Below are 25,919 nucleotides of genomic sequence, written 5' to 3'. Positions count from 1 at the left end.
GGTTTGAAGTGCAGGAGGCCAAAGCCACTGGCCTCTCACAGCAGCCAAATGTTACAGCGCTATAAAGCCTGCAGACTAATGACGTTCTTTCTTCTTCGTCCTCTTAGCCTTGCTGTTCCGCTGTCACCAAGCAGGGTTGGGGGGGGGGGGGGTATCTTAAAAAATTGCTGCACTTAGGGGCTTGTGTTCAGACCACGCCCGCCTATGCCAGCCTGAGTGTGTTGTTGGTCCTTCACATGCCCAATAATCTATTTATCATGCAGAATTAAGATTTCTGCCATCCAGCACGTTGTGACTCCAATCCCTAAATCCAGGAGGATAATCTGAAACCTGGAGGCACAAGCAGGCCAGATGCAGAGGTGTGTGGGTTATTTTGTGGACATAAGCGCTATTCTCTGTTCTAAGAGTGTGATCTATTAGTAGGCAGTGTTCAAACACTTTAATCACAACAATCAATTTCACATCAATTTTAAATTTTATATACAATATAAAAATATATACCTGAAAATAATGACCAACAGAATCTACTTTAATCTCAATTTTGTTGGCTTTGAACTTCAGCTGTGCTGGTAAAACAGTGGCAAGAATGATATTGCAGCTCTTAAAAACATGTGTTGCAGAGGCGAGGCGAGCAGGAAGCAGTGCGTGTGTGTAGAAGCAGGAGCGTTATGGCCCAGAGGTTAATCATTTGGGGGGTGCTCAGGTAACAAAGAGGGTAGCCAGAGCGGCAGAGTTCCCCAGTCTCTGGTTACTCATTACAGAAATATGACACCAGTGGCTCTGTGCAGTACTTGCTGGCGCGACCCGTCCCACCCTGCGTGTGGATGTCTTTGATTAGGGTGGGGGCTTTTAGAAACACAAGTGTGATGTGTCATCAAGTGATGCGCGTGAACCCGGAGGGCTCGGGGGCAGTTATCGCAAACAGCAGCTGCACAACAGCTGAGAGTCAGCGTCCGTATGCAGCGGCAGCAGTAAAACACACACCTTCACCGAGGCCCCTCGGCCTGGGCATGTGCGCACACACACACACACACACACACACACACACACACACACACACACACACACCCACGGCTGTCATAGAAACACACAGCTGTCAAGTGCATGTGGCCGCGCCCCTGTGAACAAAAGCAAACACACACTGGTGTGGCTATGTACTCACATGTGGACTCCGGAGTGCATTCACACATTACAACTGCACTTGCATTCAATTCCCAGATGGAAAAATAGCCAAAATATTCATATAGTCATATAGAGTCAGAATGTCATATATGGTTTAGAAAATATAAAGTTGGGCTGAAATGGGACTGGGTGTGCCGGGAGCTGAGATTTTATATATATATATATATATATATATATATATATATATATATATATATATATATATATATATATATATATATATATATATATATAGCAGTATTTACTGTAGCCAGCAGTCCCCTCCTTACTGTGTTTCCTGGGTGTCATCACGACTCAGCCCAGTGGTGGGTTAACACTACACATGACTACACATACTGATCAGTATCTTTCGCACCAAAAGAAATTATCATCACATTCCCATGTGACAGACTTGTAAGGCTAAATATCAAGCAGAATTATATGTAATAGATTTCTCACTGTCTTTTTATTCAAAGTATTTGTTACAGCAATAAAGACACTGAAGTCATAGGCTGAATCTGTAAGGATTTATTCTGTCAAAGTGTCTCCATAGACTAATTACCTTTCCCATTCCCAACTCTGGAAGATGAGCACAGGTTTCCTTGGATACATGAAAGCAAACCATGACCATGATGCAGAACTTGGAATGGACCTGCAGTCAGCAGGTGCTGCACTGACAACCATGAGAGATTCATTATTCAGACTAAGGTTGCGTGTGGAAGTATTCAAAGCCATGTCTTTTTCCACTTTATCTGATGGAGAATTTTGCATTTAGGAAAGCCTGTACTTCCTATTTATCCAGTAAAATTTATTTAAGAATTTATTTCTGAAAATGTGAAAAATTATTTCTGAAATATTTTGCAGAGACTGAAGAGAAACAAATCAAAAGACAATTTTTAGTGTTTGGAAATTGCTAGTAAAATAATTTCTGAAATTATCTTTTTGATTTGATTCTCTTCACTTTCTTTTTGAAAACGTTTTGTAGTCAATAATAACGCCAGACCATAAACAAAAAAAATTTAAACGAAGGGACGAATTTAAAAAGTGTTTCATCAGTTTACACACCAAAATGTTGTTAGTTGAAGCTTCCACGTTGATTTAATCTACAGGAGACTGGGAGCTTTTCCATTGGTAACCTTCCTATGTGCAAGGATCCTATTCCAGTACAGCAACCTTCCTAAAGGGCCTTCTCTCTGGAGGAAGGAATACCTCACAGTCATGCCCTTCCTGACCCACATGGTTCCAGAGGTCTGGCTCAAAATACTGCCATTCTGGGGACAAACTCAAATACTGAAAAGAAACTCTGACCTGTGCGTGGACAAGGCAGCAGAGCATTAACAGGGCTGACATGTCTGAAACAGTCTACAGTGTCTGGTGAAGGCTGCTAGCATGTTAAAAGCTGACATTGGGGGAGGGGAGAGTGAACGAGAGAAGATGTACACTGTAAACTGAAAATGACACCGCTGTGGAGAGATCGAACAATGCTGACTGGGTTGAGAATCAAATCCTTTCAGCAGTAAGAAAAAAAACCCCAACAAAACAAAACATGTGGTATTGCTATAGAACAAGGCAACATCCAAATTAAACTTTTGGCTTTTGATGTCTTTCAAGATTCTCTGGTCCATTTTCAAAGGAGCAGGATTCACCAACAGAAGCAAACGTGTGGTAGCACAGCCAGAGGAGGCCTAATAGCACAGCGAGGAGCCGCAGGTCTGTAGCCTTCCACCTGACTATTACAGCAGCTGGAGAGGTTTCCATAGTAACACAAGGCCTGATGGCATCATGAAATTAGGCCTGCCCTCTGTAGGGGGAGGGGAGCTTTGAGTGAACATAGTTAGTGCTGCCTGACTTGTCACACCGGCACATTTACGCAGGGTGTAGGGAAGGAAAAGGCCTCTTTATTCACACATCACCTCAGAAGAACATACTGGGGGGGAAAATGACTCCTTTAAGATCTAAAAGAAGATCTTTAAAGAAGACGGCCTCCGAGTGGAAAATGTTTTTGAGTAACAAATGAGACATTGTATGTTTCTGTGGCTCATTTTTAATATTAGAAAGGAATATTGAACCATTGATTTAAACAACAAGACTAACGCGTGTAAACTTTGACTCTACTCTTGAGAATAGTTACTTCATCATGATGAAGCTGCGTTGTCATGGCAGGCGTGCTATATATGCAGCATGTGGGCTACATTCCATCTTAACAGCCTCTCCCACCTTTCTAAATGCAAGCCCAAGTTTGGTATAACCGCATGCAACAGAGACAACAGTAATACAAACTACATTCTCCCTTTGAGCACGGTGGGCACCACCCAAAGAATCATTCATAAAAATGGGAAATGTTACGGTTAGCGCACTGTTTTAATCATTGAATATGAAAAAATATTAGCAAATGACAAAAAAAGAGAAAATCTTAAGAAGGTCATGTTGAACTGTGACCAAATAGGACGGCAACATTCTAGGTAATTTCCTGGTTTCAACAAAAGAGCCTGCTGCCTACAGGAAGACAGCACAAGGACCCAGTACAGGGGACACGAGCTGCTGGGCTGATACTGCACCACCACGGTCTCTTTCTCATATATATATATTTATGATGATGGAGATCCCCTGGAAACAGTTACATGACACCTTTTTTGCATAGCATCTCTCAAAATGCTGCATGTCAGTCAATGTAGTATTAATGTACAATCATTTACTCAATCATTTTTCAAAAGAATGAGGGGAAAATGAAACAAAAAACAACAAAACATAAAATTACAGCATGTACATCACCGCCCACTTTATCAGAATCACTCACTTTGCATCTCCACTTACTTGCATCCTTTTTAGGTCCAAATATCTTACATTTGTAGGTGTAGTTACAGACTGTAATCTGGGTTTAATTATAATTGCGCTCCTACCCCCCAACCCAGTACACCTGTTGGTGTCCTTGCTGGGTTGACAGTGGCCACCCCAATACACCCAGCCAGAAGGGGTCGTGACGGTTAGCCCAAAGGATGCATGTCAGCAGACAGGCTGTAGTCTCTGAATGTACACCAGAGATGCAGAATAAACAAACGTTTCCAATAAAGTCTGTGGTGAGAGAAGTACCAACATAAACCCTCAGAGTTGAGGTAGCAGATCAGTGCACCACAACACACACACACATATACACACACACATACACACACACACACACACACGCACGCACGCACGCACGCACGCACGCACGCACGCACGCACACACACACACACACACACACACACACACACACACACACACACACACACACACACACACACACCACAACACACGCACGCACACACACATGCACACATGCACACACACACACGCACACACACATGCACACACACATGCACACACACATGCACACACATACACACACATGCACACACATGCACACACATGCACACATGCACACACACACACACGCGCACGCACACATACACACACACATGCACACGCACACACACACGGACACACACGTCAGTTCTTCTCTCTGAGCCAGTGGATCAGTCCTACCTGTAGCACACATGTGGTCTCACAAAAAGCACACAAAACACATTTCCACAGCCATAACCAGATGCGTAAGCCAGCTAAACCAGCACGCCAGTGAGTTCTAACCAGCACAGACCAGCACAAAGCCCCATCAACAGAAGAGAGCGCAGGACTAAAGTGGAAAAGAGGTGTTGTACAACGGGGGAGCTCAACATTGTGTCTGCACACCTCCAATAAGCAACACCTTGTACACTGATCAGAAACACTCACACTCCACATCCAGAGATGACATGAAATGTTCAGTTTCCACTCCTAACATAAGTGTGCACGCACACACACATTGTTTCCCCCTCATGGATGACTGCACTGTAAAACATGCGCACAGTACAATACATGAAGTCACAAGCCTTCGTAAAGACAGAACAAACAGATATGGAAATGAGAGTGGTCTTAAAATGAATACGGCAGGCGTCTGTAAGACCTACGCGTGGGTGGGACTGGAATGATGAGCCTAGGACAGGGGAAGGGGTTAATGACTCTGGCACTTGATTGGATGTAGTGTTTCATTTTCAGAGTCGGAATTAGCAGGTTTTACAAAGGGACAGTAAAGTGAGAGGGGAGCTGATGACATGGTGGGTCCAGTGGGAATGCGGCACAGGACATGCAGTGCAGTTGCAGTGGAGGATCATGGGAGACGAGGTCCTGGGCCTGCCAGCTGCAGTCAGAAGAGGTCATTCCGCTGTAACCTGGACCAGCTGGTGAAGAATCCACATAGTCCACAGTGTTTTTTTTTCCGCTCAGATAAGCTTAAACGAGCTAATGCTGCTACTTCTTCTTTGCTGTGACATTCTTGCAAACCCAATTCATGCCATCCTAAATGGTCAGAAAAAAAAACAAACTCAAGTCAGTATTTCTACGGGAATAAAAAGAACTCCGAATGGTCAATACAAGAAAATGTCATAGCGATGGAAAACAAATTGCTCAGATTTGCCAAACAGTTTAAGCAGTACTGCTGTCTATGAAAATAACGCCCAGTCCGTCATCAAATCCAGAGGGTCTGCAGGGCAGGGCTCACCTGGACGCCCTCTCCGGTAAGAGCCGAGCAGGACTGGATCTGCCATATGCGGTCCCGGATGGTGTGCAGGTTCAGGCCCTCGGCGATCTCCGAGGCAGGAGCGGCAGTGAGCAGGTCTTGCTTGTTGGCAAAGACGAGCACAGGGACACCACTAAGTTTCTCCTCTTCCAGCAGCTCAGCCAGCTCCTGTGAAGAAACACCCACAATCAAGCACACTCCCTTCCAGCAGTACTTGAGAATCTTTTGTTGTTGCTGGTTTGTACAATACATTATTAATGTTTCCAGGTACCCATTGTCTTTCTTTAAACAGAGAGGACTTTCACTATTAAGAGTGCCAGAGCTGACAAATTTATCTTCCAAACATACTTTATAAATATGTTGCCACTTTTTCATGCTGGTGAAAGGACGATTCTAAAAGTAAAGTCATAGATTACAGATGAAGGGGCTTGAAGGATTTTATGCAGACAGAGAAGTCTCACTCACACTCACCTGCCCTGTTTCTTCAAACCTCTTTCGATCTGCACTGTCTATGACGTAAATCTGGGTGGGAGAAACTTTTCTTTTATGAAAATGGTCACAAAACAAGGGCAAATACAAATAACACAATGAACTGTCTAAGCAGCTCAGCACATGACAGAGAACTGATGTAAAAACTCATCATCATTGCAGAGACAAGCGCAAGGTCAAACCTACTCAGGGAACGATGACTGCTCCCTATGCTGAGTGACTACAAGAGCATCAAAAGCAGATGTCTTACTTACAAGTATGTCAGTGTTTTCAAAGTAGTTTCTCCAGTATGGTCTGATCTTCCTTTGCCCACCTATATCCCACACATTCAGCTTGAATCCCTGTGACTGGACGCTCTTAATGTTGAAGCCCTGCCAAAGATGAAAAAAGCACGATTGCAGGGGTAACATTTACACCCATACCGTGGAAGAAGGAAAACAGGTGACAGAACTTATTACATGCAGAATGTAAAGAAACTGGTACCAGTAAAGCACAGTCTCTTTGGATCTCTAGGCAGATTATGTAAAATTTAGAAACTAACTGAAATCCATGGATCTCAGTGTTACATCAATTTACCAATAGAAATTAATTTAAATATGAATCTACATGAGTATAAAGTATAGTGATAGTGGTTTTCAGTGTCTCTGGTGCAGTACTATGCACAGGACAGTTCTAAGCATTCTCTTCTCAAAACCATCTCACTAAGCTCATGGCTTTTTTAATTGCCTAGTTATCAAAGTCAAAGGGGTCAGGACAAGAGAACCACAAATATATGCATGGCATTGATAAGGACCCACTCCTTGACCCTTTGCAGTTCACCTACAGAGCTAACAGATCTGTGGAGGACGCAGTAAACACGGCCCTCCACTTAATCCTACAATACCTTTTTTATATACATATATAAAATCTGAAGATTTGATGTAAATAACTGCAGTATACTTAGGAAAGTCCACAACCATCTCTGTCTTTAAAATGTTGAACTACAGGTTGGTTTGTGTACTTCACTACACATTTCTCTCCCTATTGTATTGTTTTCTGTCTCTATTGGCATGCATCAACTGTACCAAGTTCAAATTCCTCATATGAAAATGTGCTTGACCAATAAACAAATTCTGATTTGCTTAGCACATGCATGACCTTGCAGTAGTATCCTTCTTAAAAGTTGTGTGTGTGTACCTGTGTGGGAGTGATACAACCTATGTCCTCAGAGGTTTGTGTGTCTGTACCTGTACGGCAGTGATATGACTGATGTCCTCAGAGGCGCGTGTATTGGTACCTGTGTGGGAGTGATATGACTGATGTCTTCAGAAGCGAGCTGCTTGAGTAGTGTTGTTTTTCCTCCATTGTCAAGACCCAAAAGCAGAATACGCACCTCTTGGTCAGGGGCGCTCTTCAACTTTCGAAGGATTGATAATAAACCCTGTAACACAAAGTCTTATCAAAACATCTGAAATACTAAGGGGCTGATTTAACTTTGGACATGAGAACAATTGCCATTTTTCTTGACTCTAGATCCATAGCTCTGTCTGTCTTCCATAGCCAGCTGAAAATGGCTACAGAAATGTTTTCAAACAAGCAATATTACATAATTAGAACTCAGATGTATTTTTCAACATAGATGACACATCAAACAAGATTCAGCTTATGAATGGCTTTTTCATTTGCGAATGAGCTGTATCAGGTATGGCACATTCCTCAGTAACAAACACGTGAGATAATAATAATATGTAATATAATACAATATATATGACAGAATAATTAGCTAGGTACGTGATTTTTGTTTGCTTGTTTTGAATACGGCGTTTAATCGTGTCCTAAGCGACAGCTAGTTAGTTATCTAAAGTCTTTTCAGTTCCTAGCTAGCGGATAGAAATTGCTGTAACATACAAATGCATTTCTGGTTTTAAACCTGATTTTCGATAGCGTGAATAGACTTTAAAACATATTTTGCCCAGTTAGCAAGCGAGTATCCAACAAGTAGTCAGTCAATGCTCAATTAAGATAAAATAATAGTTGGATATACACAGTCTTAGCTAAATATCTACTCGTCTAATCTGGAGGATGCTGTTATCTTGCAGCAGTATGCACTAGTTAGCTAACCAGCTAGTCCGTTAGCCAGCCACACATCTTCATGCTAGCTCCAAGGCTAAAACAACTTTCCTTACGCTCCTATATAGTACATGACAGGAAACACCGACATGAAAATACAGACTATTTCTGTTCTGCTTAGTAATAAACCAATCACCAGGTGAATTACAAACCATGTTGCTATTATTTTTCCTGCGGAGACGCCGAGGAGAGTTTATAGGGAGGCGAGAGACGGCACAGGCTTATTGGGTCCGGCTACCAACTGGGAAATGTGTAGTAGGAAAAAATCTCGTCGGTGAAACGATCACTGCAACAAATGTTATGTGCGCAGTGATGACTGAATTATATATATGAAATTACTTTTTAATGACAACACAACATAATGTAAAGAGTAGTTTGTTTTGTTTTTAATTCCTCTATATCCTCATTCCCACATTATACTTATGGAAAATTTGCAATCGAATGCAATTAAGGTTCTTATTTAAGAAAAAATTATTTGCCATAAGTTATTTTAAACTACATTTATATTTACACATTTGCTGTTCTTATGTTTTAACCAAAACAGAAAAAAGCATCACCTAAAATCACTTTTTTTGTGTAGACAAAAAAAATCACTTTTTTTACCCGATGTGTAGAGAATACTCACAACTCTCATTAAGTAAGATAAAATTTCACCATAGTAAGAACTAGTAAACCCTGTCTAGTGATTGAGCAAAGCATGGCAAAACAAAATAACGTTTAGGCTGCAGTGGTTTTAAATAGGAAATGATTTATTTTTTTAAAAATCTATACATGTACAAAACAACTGTTGCAGTCTTTAAAGTCTCAACCCTACTCCTGAAATGGCCCATTCAAGACACCCTTCAAACACATTTAAAATTAAAACAACTCATTTTTAAAGCCATGCATGTACCACTGGAAAAAACACTGCTGGTAACCAGGCAAATACAATGGCTATCTGTGAAAGGACAGCAAGTACAATTCTGCATTATAATCCTCAGAGGAATAGCAATTACAAAATGGTCATATATCTAGAATGTATGCCAGTGATTATTTCCCGTCTCCATTTATGACTAATATTACATCCAGTAATATTCCAAAAAGTAAACCTTTAACTTAGCAGTCCCTCTGAATGATTTTTTTGTAATTTATTTAACATTACATATTCCCACTACACAATGAAGTAAAGAAATCCATTGCAAAATGCAACATACTGAAGTGGCACTTATCCAAGCAACTTTGCCACAATGAACAACCGAAAAACCTTCTTTGTATATTGAAGAATGTACAATTTTTTTATTAAAAAAGACAGACATCCAACTGATCATTTTAACAATTTGGAATTAATTTAACTGTTAAAAATCCCCCCCCCCCCATATGAGAAACCACAAAAGTACCTGGAGTCTGCCATGATGAGTCATGGCCCCCCACCCAGGACTTGTCAAAGTTGTCAAAAATATCCAAGCTTCAAATTTCAGTTCAGCTGTATAAAACCTATTGAAATCTTCACAAAATATTATGACTACAGCTTTTGCTTCTTTTTGGCTGGTTTAATGGAGGGCATTTCCTCCTCAGAATCATCTTCCTCAGACATTTCGGACTCATCATTCTCTGAAGCTGTGGAAAATTAGAGAACTGACATGGTATTCACACTAAAACAAATTCTTGTTTATACTAGATAGCATTGATTTCAAAATAACAATGGTTTAAATCAAGCAGTTTCTGTTAAAAGAGGTCACGAGAAAAGGTGTGGCGTTTCTTGTTGTTACCCTCACCAACTAAGTGCAATCCGCTAACAGTCACTGGTCCACTTCCAGATTTCAGCCGAAGTGTCACTGGTGCCATCAGCTCAAATTCCCCCAGACTTACCTAAAATAGACAGCATAACAAAAACATGAAACTTCTTACCAAGGTGAAGGTACCACAATAACAGTGCAAGACTCAGTAAGTTCATTTCTGTTAAATAAATTGGGTTTGTGCAGGCACACTGCTGTTTTAACAATTCCTGGCTGGACTACATGGTCTGAACTTTACATGTAATCATCAGAGTGCCTGTAACTTGCAAAGCTGACTGATCTACCAAGTGCCCAGAAAACACTGCAGAAATTCTGTAGTCTTTTTTGTGGCACTGTGTTACAGTAAACAAAACCGAAGTAACAATTAACAAAGCAATTTGCAGAGTAATCGTGCCCTGTAGGTTAGACCGGAGACAACTTTGTATGTACACCTTTATATCTAAATATTCGAATACAAATTGATCTATATATCGAATTATCAACCACATTACCATGGGGAGACAGGACACGTGGAGATTCGCGAGAGGCACGGATATTTTCTTCCCTTGGTGGTTCATAGCAGTCACTTCCACCACATTGTTCTCCTCTTTAGCTCCGTCGCCGAGGCAGACCTACAGGTTAGGTGGGGGTGACACTTGTGAATTTGGATATCGCAGTCTTCCTTTTATTCTGAGCTCAAAAACAAACGACAAGTTCTACGCACTGTTCGGAGTTCAAGAAAATGCTCCAAATCTTCTTCCTCGTCCCCTTGAAAGGTAAAGAAGGGTACTTCGGAAGACAGTTCACAGCCTTTAGGATCCCAAAAACAGAACACAATTTCATTGCATTATAGCTAGAGGTAGTGCATTTAGATTGCATCTTCTTACAGCTTCTTGAATTAGCTAAATGTTGCGATAAATTGCAGTATGCCATTGCTAATAAAAATTATTTCCCAACATTTATTCTATCAAGATTGTATTTTAGCCCCAGGTGCGTTTATAAGCACCTCAGCAGTCCACGTGTTAGCTACCAAGCTAACGTTTAAGAAACGCATATGAAAACAGCTTACTAAAAACGTAGCTTTCCAGTCGTGAACAAGCACCTGTTTCGCCCTCTGATGATTCGTCTTCTAAAAACGACATAATTGTCTAAATATAAAATAATACAGTTAGGTTGAGCTTTAGTTATGCACAATACAGACAAGGGCTTCAAAACATGACGAGTACACTCATCTCGTCGCACGAGTTATGACATCATCACAACCAAACTTGAATTTAAGAATTTAAAGTTAACTGTTATGCTTTTGATCATTTGGGATGCTGTGGTATCTCTTGAATTTAAAGTTAGCCGTTATGTTTTTGATCATTCATTTGGTATGTTGTGGTATTTGTCAAATGCATAATTTTTAAGTATTCGTTTGTATTTTCCCATTGGAATGTTCTTTAAAGATTTTTTTTTCTTGTATTATGTGCTAAATAACAGTTATCATATAAGTTAGTTTCAGAACAAATCTGATTTAATTTTTGCTTTCTGCATCTCGAGCCTTTATCCATTTTACCCGTTTTCATAAAAATACATAAATATACATATACATACACTAATATTTCTCTAAACTCCAAAGGAGTTCCTGGAAAGCAAGCAATCTATCCTACATGTAACTATTCTGTTGGTAAAAACATCTTCTGTAGCTCTTGCCTACTGCAAGAAAAGGCAGGGATATAAATTCATATTCATTCTTCTTTTCTATATTTTTTTACAGTATGCATGATTCGCGTGCTAAATAAGGGCTTACTGCCATACTGGGAGGGGAGAAGATTATGTACAAGTTTCCCAGATATGGATTAATCTTAGTCTGGACTAAATTAGTGTTCATGGTGAATCACCACTTGGAAATGATCTTTGCTCTAATTTTAGGCACAATCGGGGACTGGAACTGAACCTTGATCCAACAAAACCCCACCCCTAGTCCTAAACCGTGATAATCGCCAACTTCTTATTATCTGAAACAAACATATTATGGGCTGTGTGGGCTTACAACACTGGACTTCATCCTACACCAATATTCAGTTTATCTCAGCAGTTGACATACTTTCATATATACAAGAGTGAATGATCACAAGCAGGTCTTGTGTGGGATCAAAACAGAAGCAGGCAATGGTTACTACTCAACTACTAACAGTTGGTGGTAACTGACTGATGGGAAACAGACCTTTGAACTTTACCTAAAATTCTTACAAGATTCCACTGGCAAATTATTCAGTATTTATAAACAAAGAAAACATGCCTCTATTTAACATACTTTATTAACCATCTTCGATACAAACCTTACAGAAAGTAGAACTACATTACATAATCATAATTACAACCCAAAATATTGAAATGTTGCCAATCCAACTTTGTGAATGTATTTATGCCTTCATAAATGAAGCTTTTTTAAACTTGTAATTGAACTTGACTTTCAGAACAAATAAACAAAAAAGTACTCAGAAGCATTTCTCCTCATCCTAATGGTTACTGGATACATTGTGTGTGCCCATTTACTAAACTGCGATATGTTAACAGGAAACTAGACTTAGTACAAAAAGCTGAAATCAAAGTTGTTTTTTCTTACTGGAACTGTGCTTAGACAGGCTATGTTCTTATGATGGTTTCTAGATATATGGCATTATCTCTACTTAGATCTTTAAAACAAAAATGTATTAGGTAGCCTATTGGAAAAAAGGATATCCACCTATTTAAATGAATCCCGAGACCATTTTCTAGCCAGAATGAAAATGTTTCTAGCCTTGACTTTCTTCCTCACTTGCACTTGTAAGCGCCGATATTACCTGGACATATACCAACAAAAAGAAATTATCCTGCTCATTTCAGGGAACAACCAACATGTCAAATACAACCGTGTGAAAACATTGCCTACAGGTAATCTGCTATTACGGAACCTTTTCCTAACCAGTTTCACTGAATGCCACAGTAAATTTGGAACATATTTAGATGAACTCAAAACTGGTGATTATCCATCACACAACTATAACTGCTTTTACACAAAAGTTTAGTGATTCGTTTAATGAAATGAAATGCTTCTTTCAAAATGTTTATGTAATGTTGTCGAAAGTCAAGAACAGGCACAACCTTAGACCACTGCAATTTGTGGGAAGAGACCATCCTTGAGAAAAGGGGGGAAAGGGGGGGGGGGGGATTTTATGAGACATGCCTTCTGCAATACACCACTGTGGAAGGCAACAGACCAAGAGTCATTGCTGTACAAAACACGAACGTATCATCAAGATACACATGCTATGCTACAAGTGTTGTAATAATAATAATTAAAAAAAAACAAAGCAAAAAACATAAAACAGCCTCTGTTGGTTCCTTTATCTCCTCCATGTCCAGGCCCTGACAGTATGATTTTTTTTTAACCAATCAATTCACACAATCACATCCTTCTTTATAAACTGACTGACCGTATCTAAGGTTGGTTGCTTTGTTCACTTGAATGATTCAGTTTGTGATGGAAAGCTGTGAAATGTAAGACACTGTAAAGCAGGAACTGAATCTGCTTTAGATTACTGCTGAGGAGACAGTGAAACAAGGCAGATGATGGCGAATGAGTGGAAACTAACTTCCTCTACCTCTTCTCTAGTTCTGATCTTGTGTATTGGGCCTGGTGTGCTCGCACCAGAACCCGTGTGCCACACCGAATGCATGACGACTGCTGACATGCCACACCTGACAGGTGTAATGGGCTAAATGACACTCGGCCACCTCAAGCAGTCTTGCTGACGAGACGAGCGTCTCATCAACAAGGCAACACATCCATTTATGCAAACTCTCACAACTTCACACCACCTCAGATTTGCAAAGTATAGTATCTATGAGAAGCACCTTAAATGAAGCAAGTGCTTTCAGGGATTTACGAAGAGCACTGTTTGAAGGGAAGCTACGATGACTGCCTGCGATGGGTGCAACAATTACAAATGTGTCACTGATTTTTACTTTAACAGGTAGTGAGACACTCTGAACCTTCTATGCAGACCACTGTAGATTAGTACAAGATCTTCCAAAGTTAACAGTCTTCCAAATGGTTCCTTTTCACAAGCTTCTCCCCATGATGATGACGTCTTTTGGAAATCCCTCCATTTTGGCCACTTCAAAACAGCCAAGTTTGCCATAAAAGTCCAACATCCGTTTGTCCATCTGGCGGACCTCACAGAAGGCACCGTGGGAGCCTGACAGAGGGTAGTGTAGAGAAGGTACCATCAGAAAAATTAAAGCATCCAAAGGCATTTAACTCTCTATAACTAACAGCTGTGTAAGGAAAGGTTGTCCCTTTTTCCTTACAGTTACTCTTGAAATGTAAAAACGTCAAAACACTTTTTTTTTCTTTAGGCCAGATACATGTGGTAAAAGAGAGAGGACCACATAGACTGATCTAAAGAACAAGCTCAGTATTATTATCATAGTACGAGGTTCAACATCCTTTTCAACAGAGGAATATTATTTTCAGAGCGAGTCTGCATCCAGATTCATGGAGACTACAGACAACAGCCTGAGGGACAACAACCAATCCCTGTTTAAAAAACACAAATTTACCATTGGCTTTCAGTGACGAGAGGAGACAGCCCATCATGCTTTTGGCTACGCTTGGGTCGGTGACCTTAGCTTGAATGTCCACCTTTATGAGGGAGGGGAAGTTACTGAGGAAGGACTCTGGCAAACCTTCCTCCTCCTCATGGAAGCTGAGCATCATTTTCTGCAGGCAAAAAGAGAGAAATTATCTGGTTAAAGGGTTCTGCGTTAAGGAGAGCTGGTTAAATGAGAGAAGAGCAGGCCTTGCCTCGGCGTCAGAAAGATCCTTCTCAGAGTCTGGTTTGCTATACTTTTCCTGCATGAATGGAATCCAGTTCATCTTGCATTTTTTCACAAAGGGTTGAACATCCACAGTGCCCAAAGCATAGCCACAGATGCCCTCCTCGTCCTCCAGCACAAAGCCATAGTCTGGGCTGAGGGTCAGAAACCCTCCTACCAACCTGCAGGAGACACAGCAACTGTATGCAAGCCACAGACAGACAACACTACGTTTTGTCTAAAATATCAACAGAAGCAATAAACAATTAAATAAGTTTGTTGTACCTGTCTCCAATCAGGTCCGACTCCTGCTCAGGCACAGGAATGTCATCACATCCCTCTGTGTAGATTTCCTTGCAGATCTTATAGACAGCAATCTGAGAATACATGCATTTGCACACGCATAAACCAACCACAGGGTAATAGTGGGAGAATAAAGGGAGTGTGTGAGAGCTCCCGGGGCTTCTCACTGTAGACCATTCGCAGATCTCTGAAGGCCAACAGGTGAACTAGACTGCGTATTCAGCAGAATGGCTCAGTAGAGCCGCAAACTCAAAGCTCTGCTTAAACTGGGACACTGCAGCAGGGAATGCTAGCAACTGTTACACCTTCAGAGGTAATCTGTGAACACAGTATGTTAAGAGTCTTCTGTAGGCATGTCTAGGCAGTTTAAGACCTTAAGGAAAATTGAATGATGGTACTTTAGTAATGTTGAATTCTGTGTGATCATTCACCACTAATCTGCTCATATAAATAAAGGTACCCAATCTGTATGATTTACTATAGTAGCAACCATTCACAAAGCAGTACTGTTACAGACACACAATGAAGTAACAGCAATGAACACATCCAGGTTTCATATTACAGTAACCTGAATTCTGATTTGGTCTTCATTTAAAATATATAGAATATATATAAAATATATATAAATAAAAGTCACATGTACTCAATAATTACCTCATCTTTAGGAAAGTATGGCCTTATGGAATAGATTTTGGAGGTTGGCAATGAGGGTGGTGGCTGGAAGAAAAGATCGTTTGCCCCATCTATTGGCAACAGTCGCTGTGGAGACCAATGCAGAAATATTCAGCAGTCGCCCAGCGTGAGGATTCATGTCTCAGCATCTCTTCATACACACTGACACTTATGAGTTCCTCTGCCCCTGCTGAACCAACCCAACACCCAAGAGCTCTACACTCAACCAAATGCTGGCATTATAGGAAACGCTTATCAAACGGGATCTTAACGGCTCTTTAGGCTGGTCAGCGATCAGCAAGAGCAGGTAAACAGCATAAAAGTTAAAACCCTTCTTGTGTTTTTTTCCCCCTCTTTTGTTTTCAAAAGAAACCATACAGTAGAGGCAAATATTTGGCTGCAGGCTTGGTCTGAGAAAGGCTTAACTGGCTAAAGGAGATGCCCCTTTCCCATTGTAAGGCATCGCAAGTTTTCGCTGCGCATATCCTGTAGAGAAAAGGTGTGATGCTGGCACACAGAGTAAAACTCCATGACCAAATAACAAACGTCGAATTATCATTTATTCTTTGCATTAAATTATGCGCATGTATAATGATTATGCAAATGTCAACGGTTTACTATGCATTGAAAGAAGCGATTTGTTCATGGAGCTTTCAGCGGGCGAACACGCGGGCGCACGTGAGCGCGAAGGCGTGCGCAGGGGGGAAGTTTTGCGCTTCCTGCAAAGGAACAAGGTGTCATGAAAATAAGACCCTAGCCATGCTGCGCTGTCGCTGGCGCTGGGGGGAAAAGCGGCATCTCTTTTGGGCAGTTGCTGAAAGAAACCCCAATTTAGGTTGTATTAGTACGCACCGTCTTCCCAAACACTGGTTCTGACAGTAGTCACGTGAGCCATTTCATAGCGCATTTCTGAAGCGCATGTTGTTGTAAACCCATTAACTATTTGCAGAAGCAATCAGCTCACCTTAAACAGACCAACCCATAGCATTGCACAACCACACCAGAGACAAAACTTTAAAACAGAAACTTCATTTTAACATTTTGCTGTGAATTCAATATTGGATACCTGGAACTCTCCCGCTAGACCGCCCCTAAAGGCCCAGGGCTCTTGGTCTCCACTTAAGAACTGTGCTGAGGACTGACTACGACACCCTGTTGAGATCAGATCCAAGCGGAGAATGTTACATGAGGGGCTTTCAGCCAAAATGAGGAATAAAGGGGTACGGGGCAATGGTGTCTACTCGGTTGAAAAAAGAAATACCGATGCTTTTTATGAACTAGTTAAAGAAAATATCTGCATTAGAACAAAAGAAAAACGCTTCAAAGCTAGGTTTTCTGGGCTTAAGCAGCTAAAGCTTAGATTTATAGGGGGCAATCGCAGATGTGAACAGAACATGCAAGACCGAATTATTTAAAGAATCAGGCCCTCGGCTGTGGGACAGTATCTAAAATCACTGCCTGTTGAGACAAGTGATTGTGGTGAATGATTATAGGAAGTCTTTAACCGGAGATCTAATAACTAATTGCCTAATGCTAGAAGAAATGTTGAAAAATGGTGCGGTTTCTTATAAACTGCCCCTCTTTTAATTAACGGCAGTCTATTTAGAGATTTTTTTGCGTTCAACATCACTGACTTGCTGGTAATGAATTAAGCTTCAGCTGCTGAAGCCCCTCTGAGGTCAACACCTCATCTGAAGTCACATTTACATCTATCTGCCTTGTCACATGACCAATGAGCACAGTTCATCAGCCCAAGAGATCCAGACATTGAGCCCAGGTTATTATATAGGGCTAAAGTGCCCTTCTTAGGGTAGTGGAGTGCATATTGGTGAACCCCCTTTTCAGGTGTATTAGGAGTTAGGTTAACCTTCAAACAGTTCACTCAACACAGCAAACCTGAGAATGCTCAGTAACCACACATGTTGTAGGGAAAAGCAAACTAATTTAAAAAGTATATAAAAATAAATAAAAACTAGATTTCAAACAATGCTTCAGAGGGACCGGAACTCAAAGTCATGTAACAAGACAAATGCAGCGCAGAGACAGGAGTCAAAGTGCTCTCATTTACACTGGAAATCATATGGGACACCTAACGAACATCCTGTGATGAAACGGCAAGACACAGCACACGTGCACCATCTGAGGGGAGCTCACACACCACTCTCCATTATGGAAGCACATCACGATTAGAAATATATATATTACTACATATAAAGCAAAGACCCGGTGTGACTCCCTTAAGGTGGTGCCTTCACGGCTGGTCGGGGCCGTCTCAATTAGGCCTACTGATAGAAACAAACACCACGTTAGAGCTGCCAGAGAAGAGAATCTGGGGTTAACACTTATTCCTTCAACTATCGCTGCGCAAATGTGACTTCAAACAAAAGTCGTCCTCTCTAAACATTATTACTTAATCTTGAAAAATCAAACAAATAGGAAAAAAACAAAAATAAAAGACAAAAAATCCAAACAAAATCCTGACAACTAAACCCCCAAAAGAAAACCGATAACGCCAGCACTGTGCATACATCGCCCACTGTCCATCCAATAGCAGTAGAAACTTTTGTGCTGAGGATTCTTCCATCTGTACATAATGAAGGGAGAAGACAATAGGAGAGCTTGTTAGTAAGTGGATTCAGCACAACAGCAGTGAGGCGCTGACTGACTGCCATCTGCAATGCTTCACAGCAAAGGAGCACAGAGCAGAAGAGCTGGATGCGTTTAGCTGTGCTGTCTGCCTGGCTTACAGGCACCTACAGGGGGCGCACTCTCCAAAAGGTCCCCTAGGGGGCTCCCAAAAGCACAGCTCCCTCTCTGCAAGAGGCTGCTTTTACTCAGGAAGAGCCTGTTGTTTTGTAGTATACACGTCAATAAAGAGAGTGCCTTAGAATCTGCAGGATATCGTGCAGCCCCCTCAGCACCACCACGTTACTGTATGCCCAAACTGAGATGTGGCTTGACCAGCTTTGGTTGCTGCCTGCTGTGTTGCTTTTTCATATAGCTGGACAGAAACCTGTGAATGAAATGTGGTTACTAAGGTAACCCAGGCCATGCTGGTGCTATAATTACTCAATCAACTTCCAACAAATACCCATTTAGGAATGGAATACAGTACTCTAACCGTACAACAGTAATCCCCAAAATGTCATTATCAAAATGCGTATAATAATTCCTACTAAGCAATATATTACTGCACAGAATCTTAACTCATTAAAAAGTCTAAATACTTCATAAATGCATTGGCTAGATAAGGCAATACAGGAGGAGACTTTAGTTTATTTTTTAATATAACCAAGTATAAAATTTGTTTCCATGTCACTGGCAAACCTTTACACAAAGCATTACTTATACGTATGGGGACTGCCCGCCATAGTACACACTCAGTGAAAGGTACTGTCCCCGCCCAAAACAAGTACAGTTAGAGTAAAGCATCCATTCAGGTTTTGTGTGGAGTACAATCTTGTTCAATTGCAGATACGCTAGAAGGACTATTTTATATTCAAAATAATCCCCCTAGGCCCTGGTAAGAAGCAGCGATGGACTGCAGGTATAATTATGTGAAGTCTTTCGTGACGCACCAGAATAGCCTTACACAGCCGCTAGGCTGGCCAAGCTCGCATGCGCGGCGCGCTAGGGTGTAGTAGGGCATCAACTTTCCTTCATCAGCCCCTTGATCCAGAGAGATGGCAGCAGGTGTTGCTGAGTTAACGCACAATGATACTGGACACACAGCAAGCAGCAGGAACCACACTGGCAAACTTTAACTTAGGAGAGGTCTTGCGATCGTAACGTATTCCTCGTGCTTATTCAGGCACGGGCCCACTGAGGTTCACCTGTGTGTCACTTTACTTTATCACACCGGATAAGAGGTGGTGAACAGCCGAGCAATGGAGACAGCATTCAGTCATTCAGCATTCAGGAGGAGAATAGTATTTACGCAAACAATGGTAAAATAAAGAAACGTATGCAAAGGGACTGCATAAACCTGTCTCAGCCTTTGTAAATAGCCTTCCACAAGAAAGAGGTGCATGTGCATGCTTGCGTAATGGGAGAGAACAGAATGGATATATTGCTGTCCTATGAAAAGGCATAAAGTAAGATGTGATAATGCACCCTATCCAGTCTAAAAATGCTTTGCCATCTGTTTGAAGAACGCAGGACAGGGACAGAATTCCTACAGATGTTGCTATGACACCTGAAACAATACACGAGATGCTTGATTCAACTGCCTGTGCGTTTAAATATTCTATGTTGTTGGGGAAGGACTGAGTCACTGTGGTTGTTATACTATTTTAGTGGATACTTAAGTGTGCTTTTAATATTTAATAGGTGGTATAGAACAAAAATGAAAATAAACAAACCAACCCAAAAAAACAAACAAACAAAAAATGAGAGAAGCAGTGCTGAGTAGCAGAGCTATACCTACCTAACCACAGGACAAATGATTTCACCATAGAGATGATACTCTTTATATCCCAGATATAGGAATACAGGTCATACAAAATGGTCCTGTTGGCCGAATTGGAGAGTCTGGTGAACATCTGCATGACGGAGCAACACATCTCCTCAAAGTTCTCAGCTCTGGTGTGCCACTCAGTCACCTGACAGAGACACAAGCCCCTCAAATCAATACAAATATATACATTTGTTACAAATAGCAGCAGAAATAGCAGTAAGTAGATAATCCCCATTTCTTGCTTTATAAGCACCACCAAGTGGTGATGACAGGAACTGCACTTCCTCCATTTTGTTGCACTGCAGCCCCTGTTTTCTTTGGCCCCGGTTCATTTCTCAATTTGACATGCCTTCCTTGATAATCCCCCAGGCTTCAACTCAGCAGAACATCTAGAACGGCTCTTACGTTAGTCCAGTATGATACTTCAGCTAAAACGAAGGTTATTAGATGATCCCCCCCAGGGGCTAAATGCGTTTAAATTATTGACCTTAGAAGAATTATGACACTTTGCACAATTTCTTGTTAGGCCAAAATGGCATAAATCAGACATTGTCTTAAAACCTGCTGGAATTACTGTGATAAATGTTTTAATAAAATAAATTAAGTTGATATATTTGATGCTACATTATTTCACAGCAAATAAGCTCCATTTCAAATCTCCCCATCAGCACTATAGAGAACTGCAATGTAGTGACATGTAAAAAGTGTGTGTGTGCATCATAAATCACATTTCATACTGAACACTTAAGTTATTTCATGCTAAATCCTTCTTAAGTCATATTTCATACTGAAGCTGTCCATTCATATCAACATCTTCATTTATATGCTTAGGCTGACCAATGCTTTATTCATGGTTTATGCTCAATAAATGTTATATAGCAAAGGAGGCCTTTCCACAATATTAAAAAAGGGGACAATGCATTGTAAAACTGTGCATGTCTTGTATCCCAGAATATATTTTTACATACTTATATATTTCCATGTACTCACATAGTATATTAGGAGTACAGCAGTACTAAAATAAACCAGAGAAACCACGGCAGACACATTTACACAGTTCTTTATACTAGACCACTAACCTTCTCTGGCTCCTTGCATTTGGAGTTCACACTGACGATGCTGCTGTTAGCCCTTAGCCAGTTGAACTCTTTGAGCATCTGCACTGCCTTGGGGCCATGTTCGTAGGGCAGGTAGAAGAGTTCAGCCAGCAGGGTCAGGTCCTCCAGGGTGAGCACCTCAGCCTTGTACAGGGGCTTCTCATTGGGTCCTGGAATGAACACCTCTTTACCCAGCTGTTCGTCTGTCTGCATGGGTGCCACATCACTCCCGGAGTCTTCCTGAAGGGACATCTCTGGGGACTTTGACTCTGTTAAGCTCTCCTTGTCCGTGTCCATGGGCTTGAGGTCCTCGGTCATAGTCGCCTTCACGATCTTTGTGAGAATCTGGTTGACATTCTTGACATCCTCCACCTCATCCTGCTTCTCCAGCACCATCTCCATGGGCTCCTCGTCCGAATCTTTCTTCTCCACCTCCACAACCTCCTCGTCCTCCTCTTTGTGGAGAGCGAGCGGCTCCTCGCCGGGAGGAGTAGCAGGGCTCATGATGGGCTGCTGGAAGACTGTGGTAACTATGGTGGAGGAGCCCAGGGATGGAGCAGACAGCGAGGGTACGTCAACAGAGGAACTCTTCACTCCGCTATGAGCTACTTGACGACCTGCCAAAACAAGAACAGTGGCATACATTGTGGCTCCATTTCATAAATACCAGACACCACACATGGTACATGCTGTACTGACAACTTCATGGAGAAAAAAATAAAATAAAATAAAAAAAGCGAAAAGACGCCATTACTATTGTACTGATGAGGGACTCTAAACTCAGTGAGCCACTCGGTGAGCGCCAGCTTGAGGGCGATCTGTGGACTGTAGAGGATGTCTGTCTCCAGTTCCTCATCACTACCCTCATTCTCCAGCTTGATCTGGATGGACACTGTGCTGTCTTCACTATCGGCTGAGGAAAAACATGAAAATAGAAGCATTTGTTCCCATTTATAAGCAAAATCAATACACATGAAAATACGAGGTTCTCAAGTAATTATTAAGTTATGACTTTAAAATAATGGGTCAAAAGCAAAAAGAATAAAATATCATCTTACTCATGACAACGTCCTTTCTCACTCCGTTCATGTTTGATTTGTACCATGTGGCTAGTGTGTGGATGGCCACAAAGTTTGACTCAAATTCACAGTTGGGATTTGTGAGGACTCCTTTTAGGCGAGGGATGAGTTCCGTGGACCTGCCTTTGTAGGGTCCCAGGAACAGGCGCTTCTGATCATAGTCGTTAGCATGAATATTATCCCAGATGACTGGAGGCCTCCTCAGAATCTTTGTTACCTCTTCAATAGATTCTACTGTAATGTCTTTAGAAACTACTTTTGGACCTAGAGGGGATAAGAAAAAAAAAATCACATCCATAATACAGACCATAAGGTCACTATGTCTAATCATAGATACAGTGCTCTCTAAAAGAATCTTACCTGTCCACAGAACTTCAATGCCAGGAAGCAGTTTTTCGCCAATAGTCCTAAGGTAGGGCGACTGGGCCACATTGGGGTAACAGAATGTGCCACAGTACTCTGAAAAGAGCAGAGTAATGTTCATTTTACAGGATACAGATCACAACAGAGCCTTGTTTACAGAATACTAATAAAAATAAATCCTCCATGTTACCTGTGGGGCAAAACAAAAAGGTTTCGGGTTCACCCAAATACTGGAAGATCTCATTGGTAAGAGACACTTGTGCGTGAGCAAATGAGCTGAAAACCTCCTTGTCAGCGGGACACATGTTGTGATCAATGTCATCAAATAATAAAGCAAAGGACTTGCACCCAAAATGGGAGACCTGCAATTAAAAATAACAAGTCCCATAAAAGAAATTCCATACTACAAAATATATGGGAAAACTTCAGAAATGTAGAAAAGTTGTATTTTTACTTGATCTAGCTTCCTTTTCAGTGTAGAGACCTCCTTCTGATTTGAGAATGTTATATCCAGACCAGGGGAGATGGCATAGATGAACTCAATTCCTTGCTCTTTTGCAGCATTTATCAAAGTCATAAGTTGTTCTTTAAAGTAGAGAAATTACAATTAAATCAATATTATATTCAGCTGCAGACAAGCAATCTGTTAAGAGACATAGCCTGACAATAGTTGTTCACCTGCTTCTTCAACGGAGTACATCTCTCTCCAAAACATTCTATGTTTGTAGTCATCTTTTGGTGCATACAGATACGTGTTCAGTCCCCATTTCTCTTGCCTGGAAAAAAGCAAAATAAGAAACACTCAGGTACACTAATGTAATTATCATACAATTAAAGTGCAGTAAACAATATTGTTCCATAAGGTAAGAACTACACTACCTCCGAAAAAGCTCCTTCCTTTGTTCCATTGTCCATGGTCTGCCATAAAAGCCTGTAATAAACAAACATACAAATACATTTACAAATATGCTCAATATAAATGATGAACTAGAAAACTAAAGTCAGGGAGGGGGGGCATTAGATAAAACCTGCTGAGGTGGTAATGTCCAATCCTGTGCAACAAAAGACACATAAAAGTGAAATGGGGTGGGGGAGGGGAATGAAATAATGTGTTTGGGGTAATTTCAACAGTGACCTCAGGACCTCAGGGTAGATGATCAAAATAAATAAATCAAAAGTTGATTTCCAATTGCTAATGACATGACTACTTATAGTGATTATTTGAGCCAATGGGGTTTGTGGTGTACTGCAAAGCTGGAGCCCTTGGTTGAGCGTCTCTGTGTCTCCATTGCAATCTTCACAGGCAGGAAACAGAACTGTTTCATCAGAGATGTGAATATAGGGGTCCACTTGAGCACTGACACAGAATTATTGTACCACACCTGAATTTGTAGCAGTGAACTTTTAATTATTCACAGACACTGGATTCTATTGCAACCATGCCCTTTGCTCTGCTACTATGATGGCAATGCTTATTCCTTCTGAACCGAAGTAAGTAGACTGATTAACTGAAGAAGGTAACGTGAAGTCATGCGTGCTAGTACACTTGTCTTTAGCACTGTGAAAAAAGAGGAATTGTTTTAATGTTCCTCCTTGGACTTTGGTTGCATTATGCAGGCCCAGTAGTAAAGGAGTAAAGGAAATGTAAAACGTTCCATCACACCATTTTGTAACTTACTACTACAATTTTGTGCATTGTGGGCCCAGTATGTGAGACATTGGTACCTGAACACTGAAACATTAACATAATATTGAAAACAGGTTAAAATCTATGGAAGTTGATCTGATCAAGCATTCCAGAGGAATTTACAAATTTGGACAATAGCTAAACGGTAAATTATGAAAGACAGAGAAACCCACATCAAAATATCATAAAACATCATAATATAAAATGTGTAATTATAATAATGAGACCACCTTCAACCACACCGCTGATGAATTTTCTTCGGCCTGTTCTCTCCACCACAACGTTGGGCTGCTCGACAGAACCCTGCACGTCCACACCACCAGCTTCCGTTCCTCCTGGGCTCGGATCACCGTCCGGCTGCGACGACTCCACTATTTTATCCTTCTGAACCATTTCTTTACTCAAACTCTCTAAACACCTCCAACTGTACTATAATCAAGGCGACTAATGTCCAATCTCCCCGAGTCTCTCGTAAAAGCTCACTGAACTATTAGCAGATTGTTTAGCAGGCCATCGCGACGACTCGCAGGTAACGAATTTAAACGAAATGCCAGTTAGATCTCGGTGGCCGCTTTTAAGCTAGCTAGCGAACTACGAGAGGCCGTCTTGCTTTAGAGGACCGTTAATGGCCGTTGTAGCACCTACAGCGTCGAGGAAAATAACCGTCTTCCCCAGCCACCCCAATATTTCACGCAGCTAGCTAGCGAAGCTACTATGTAACGTCAAGCCTGTCAGAGCTGCTAGCTAGCCAAACGAATTGCATTAACTTGGCTCGTTTTTTTCTCAAGCTAATGCGCTGGTCGATATTCCTTCGAAAGCCGCACAAACAGGATCCTGTGCGGAACACAATTCGTGTACGGACTATCACGAGTTAATTACAAACGACTGTGGCAACCTATAACGTTTTGTACATCGCGTTCAAGAACATATAGCTGCTAATTTTTCTCTTCCTGTTTACACTTACTGCGCAGACTCACAGGACTGGTTTAAACCAGTCTCAACCGGCCTGAAAGCGTAAAAAAACTAGTCTTTAGTACAGACTGCTTAAAATCTGCGAGACATCACACTCGGTGCTTATGATAGGGACGCCGAGAGAAGGTTTACGAATTCATTAAATCTACACGGGCGTTTGTATTATATTATTCAGACAGAAATGAGAATTTAAATAAACCAGTAAATTTTCAACTAAATAGTATTCTCATAAAATGTACAATTTTCTCACACCGGATATTGAATGTGATGTACGTCTTCCCTATATAATATCTCTGCGCTATTACGGTTTTTTTAAATTAAAGGTCTCCCAACAGAATGT

General features: G+C 41.2%; 3 protein-coding genes across 3 annotated transcripts; all 3 read right to left on the bottom strand.

Moving 5' to 3' along the window:
* Nucleotides 1–3,503: 3,503 nt before the first annotated feature.
* On the bottom strand, nt 3,504–8,625 carry arl3a (ADP ribosylation factor like GTPase 3a). Its single transcript, XM_076974958.1, has 6 exons — nt 8,504–8,625; nt 7,519–7,662; nt 6,497–6,613; nt 6,225–6,275; nt 5,736–5,921; nt 3,504–5,533 (listed from the first exon to the last, which is right to left on the bottom strand). The coding sequence occupies exons 1-6, from the start codon at nt 8,504–8,506 to the stop codon at nt 5,486–5,488; spliced, it is 549 nt and encodes a 182-aa protein (XP_076831073.1). The 5' UTR covers nt 8,507–8,625; the 3' UTR covers nt 3,504–5,485.
* A 454-nt stretch (nt 8,626–9,079) lies between these two features.
* On the bottom strand, nt 9,080–11,349 carry npm3 (nucleophosmin/nucleoplasmin, 3). The gene is made up of 5 exons (XM_076975394.1): nt 11,175–11,349; nt 10,830–10,915; nt 10,618–10,737; nt 10,106–10,199; nt 9,080–9,947 (listed from the first exon to the last, which is right to left on the bottom strand). Exons 1-5 carry the CDS (start codon nt 11,245–11,247, stop codon nt 9,853–9,855), a joined length of 468 nt encoding a protein of 155 aa, XP_076831509.1. The 5' UTR covers nt 11,248–11,349; the 3' UTR covers nt 9,080–9,852.
* Nucleotides 11,350–12,390: 1,041 nt separating this feature from the next.
* On the bottom strand, nt 12,391–25,601 carry oga (O-GlcNAcase). Its single transcript, XM_076975381.1, has 16 exons — nt 24,838–25,601; nt 23,800–23,851; nt 23,599–23,696; nt 23,375–23,505; nt 23,111–23,282; nt 22,918–23,016; nt 22,537–22,821; nt 22,233–22,391; nt 21,461–22,095; nt 20,352–20,526; nt 16,992–17,077; nt 15,908–16,012; nt 15,236–15,327; nt 14,940–15,132; nt 14,696–14,855; nt 12,391–14,331 (listed from the first exon to the last, which is right to left on the bottom strand). The coding sequence occupies exons 1-16, from the start codon at nt 24,998–25,000 to the stop codon at nt 14,195–14,197; spliced, it is 2,742 nt and encodes a 913-aa protein (XP_076831496.1). The 5' UTR covers nt 25,001–25,601; the 3' UTR covers nt 12,391–14,194.
* Between the last annotated feature and the right edge of the window lie 318 nt (nt 25,602–25,919).

Source organism: Brachyhypopomus gauderio, chromosome 15, assembly GCF_052324685.1.
Source record: "Brachyhypopomus gauderio isolate BG-103 chromosome 15, BGAUD_0.2, whole genome shotgun sequence".
NCBI classification, from domain to species: domain Eukaryota; kingdom Metazoa; phylum Chordata; class Actinopteri; order Gymnotiformes; family Hypopomidae; genus Brachyhypopomus; species Brachyhypopomus gauderio.
This window is presented reverse-complemented; position numbering and strand designations above follow the sequence as displayed.

Bases quoted from the DNA above. Each gene is read 5' to 3' on its own strand.
- arl3a (XM_076974958.1), bottom strand. The intron at 6,614-7,518 runs GTACCAATACAC...CATCTTTGGCAG, and splicing joins GTCATATCACTCCCACACAG to GGCTTCAACATTAAGAGCGT. The intron at 5,922-6,224 runs GTGAGTGTGAGT...GTTTCTTCACAG, and splicing joins GGTTTGAAGAAACAGGGCAG to GAGCTGGCTGAGCTGCTGGA.
- oga (XM_076975381.1), bottom strand. From the start codon at position 25,000: ATGGTTCAGAAGGATAAAATAGTGGAGTCGTCGCAGCCGGACGGTGAT. The intron at 20,527-21,460 runs GTTAGTGGTCTA...TGTCTCTGTCAG, and splicing joins AATGCAAGGAGCCAGAGAAG to GTGACTGAGTGGCACACCAG. The intron at 17,078-20,351 runs GTAGGTATAGCT...TGATCTCAACAG, and splicing joins ATCATTTGTCCTGTGGTTAG to GGTGTCGTAGTCAGTCCTCA.
- npm3 (XM_076975394.1), bottom strand. From the start codon at position 11,247: ATGTCGTTTTTAGAAGACGAATCATCAGAGGGCGAAACAGGTGCTTGT. The intron at 10,916-11,174 runs GTAAGCTGTTTT...GGGATCCTAAAG, and splicing joins ACTGGAAAGCTACGTTTTTA to GCTGTGAACTGTCTTCCGAA. The intron at 10,200-10,617 runs GTAATGTGGTTG...TGTCTATTTTAG, and splicing joins ACGTGTCCTGTCTCCCCATG to GTAAGTCTGGGGGAATTTGA.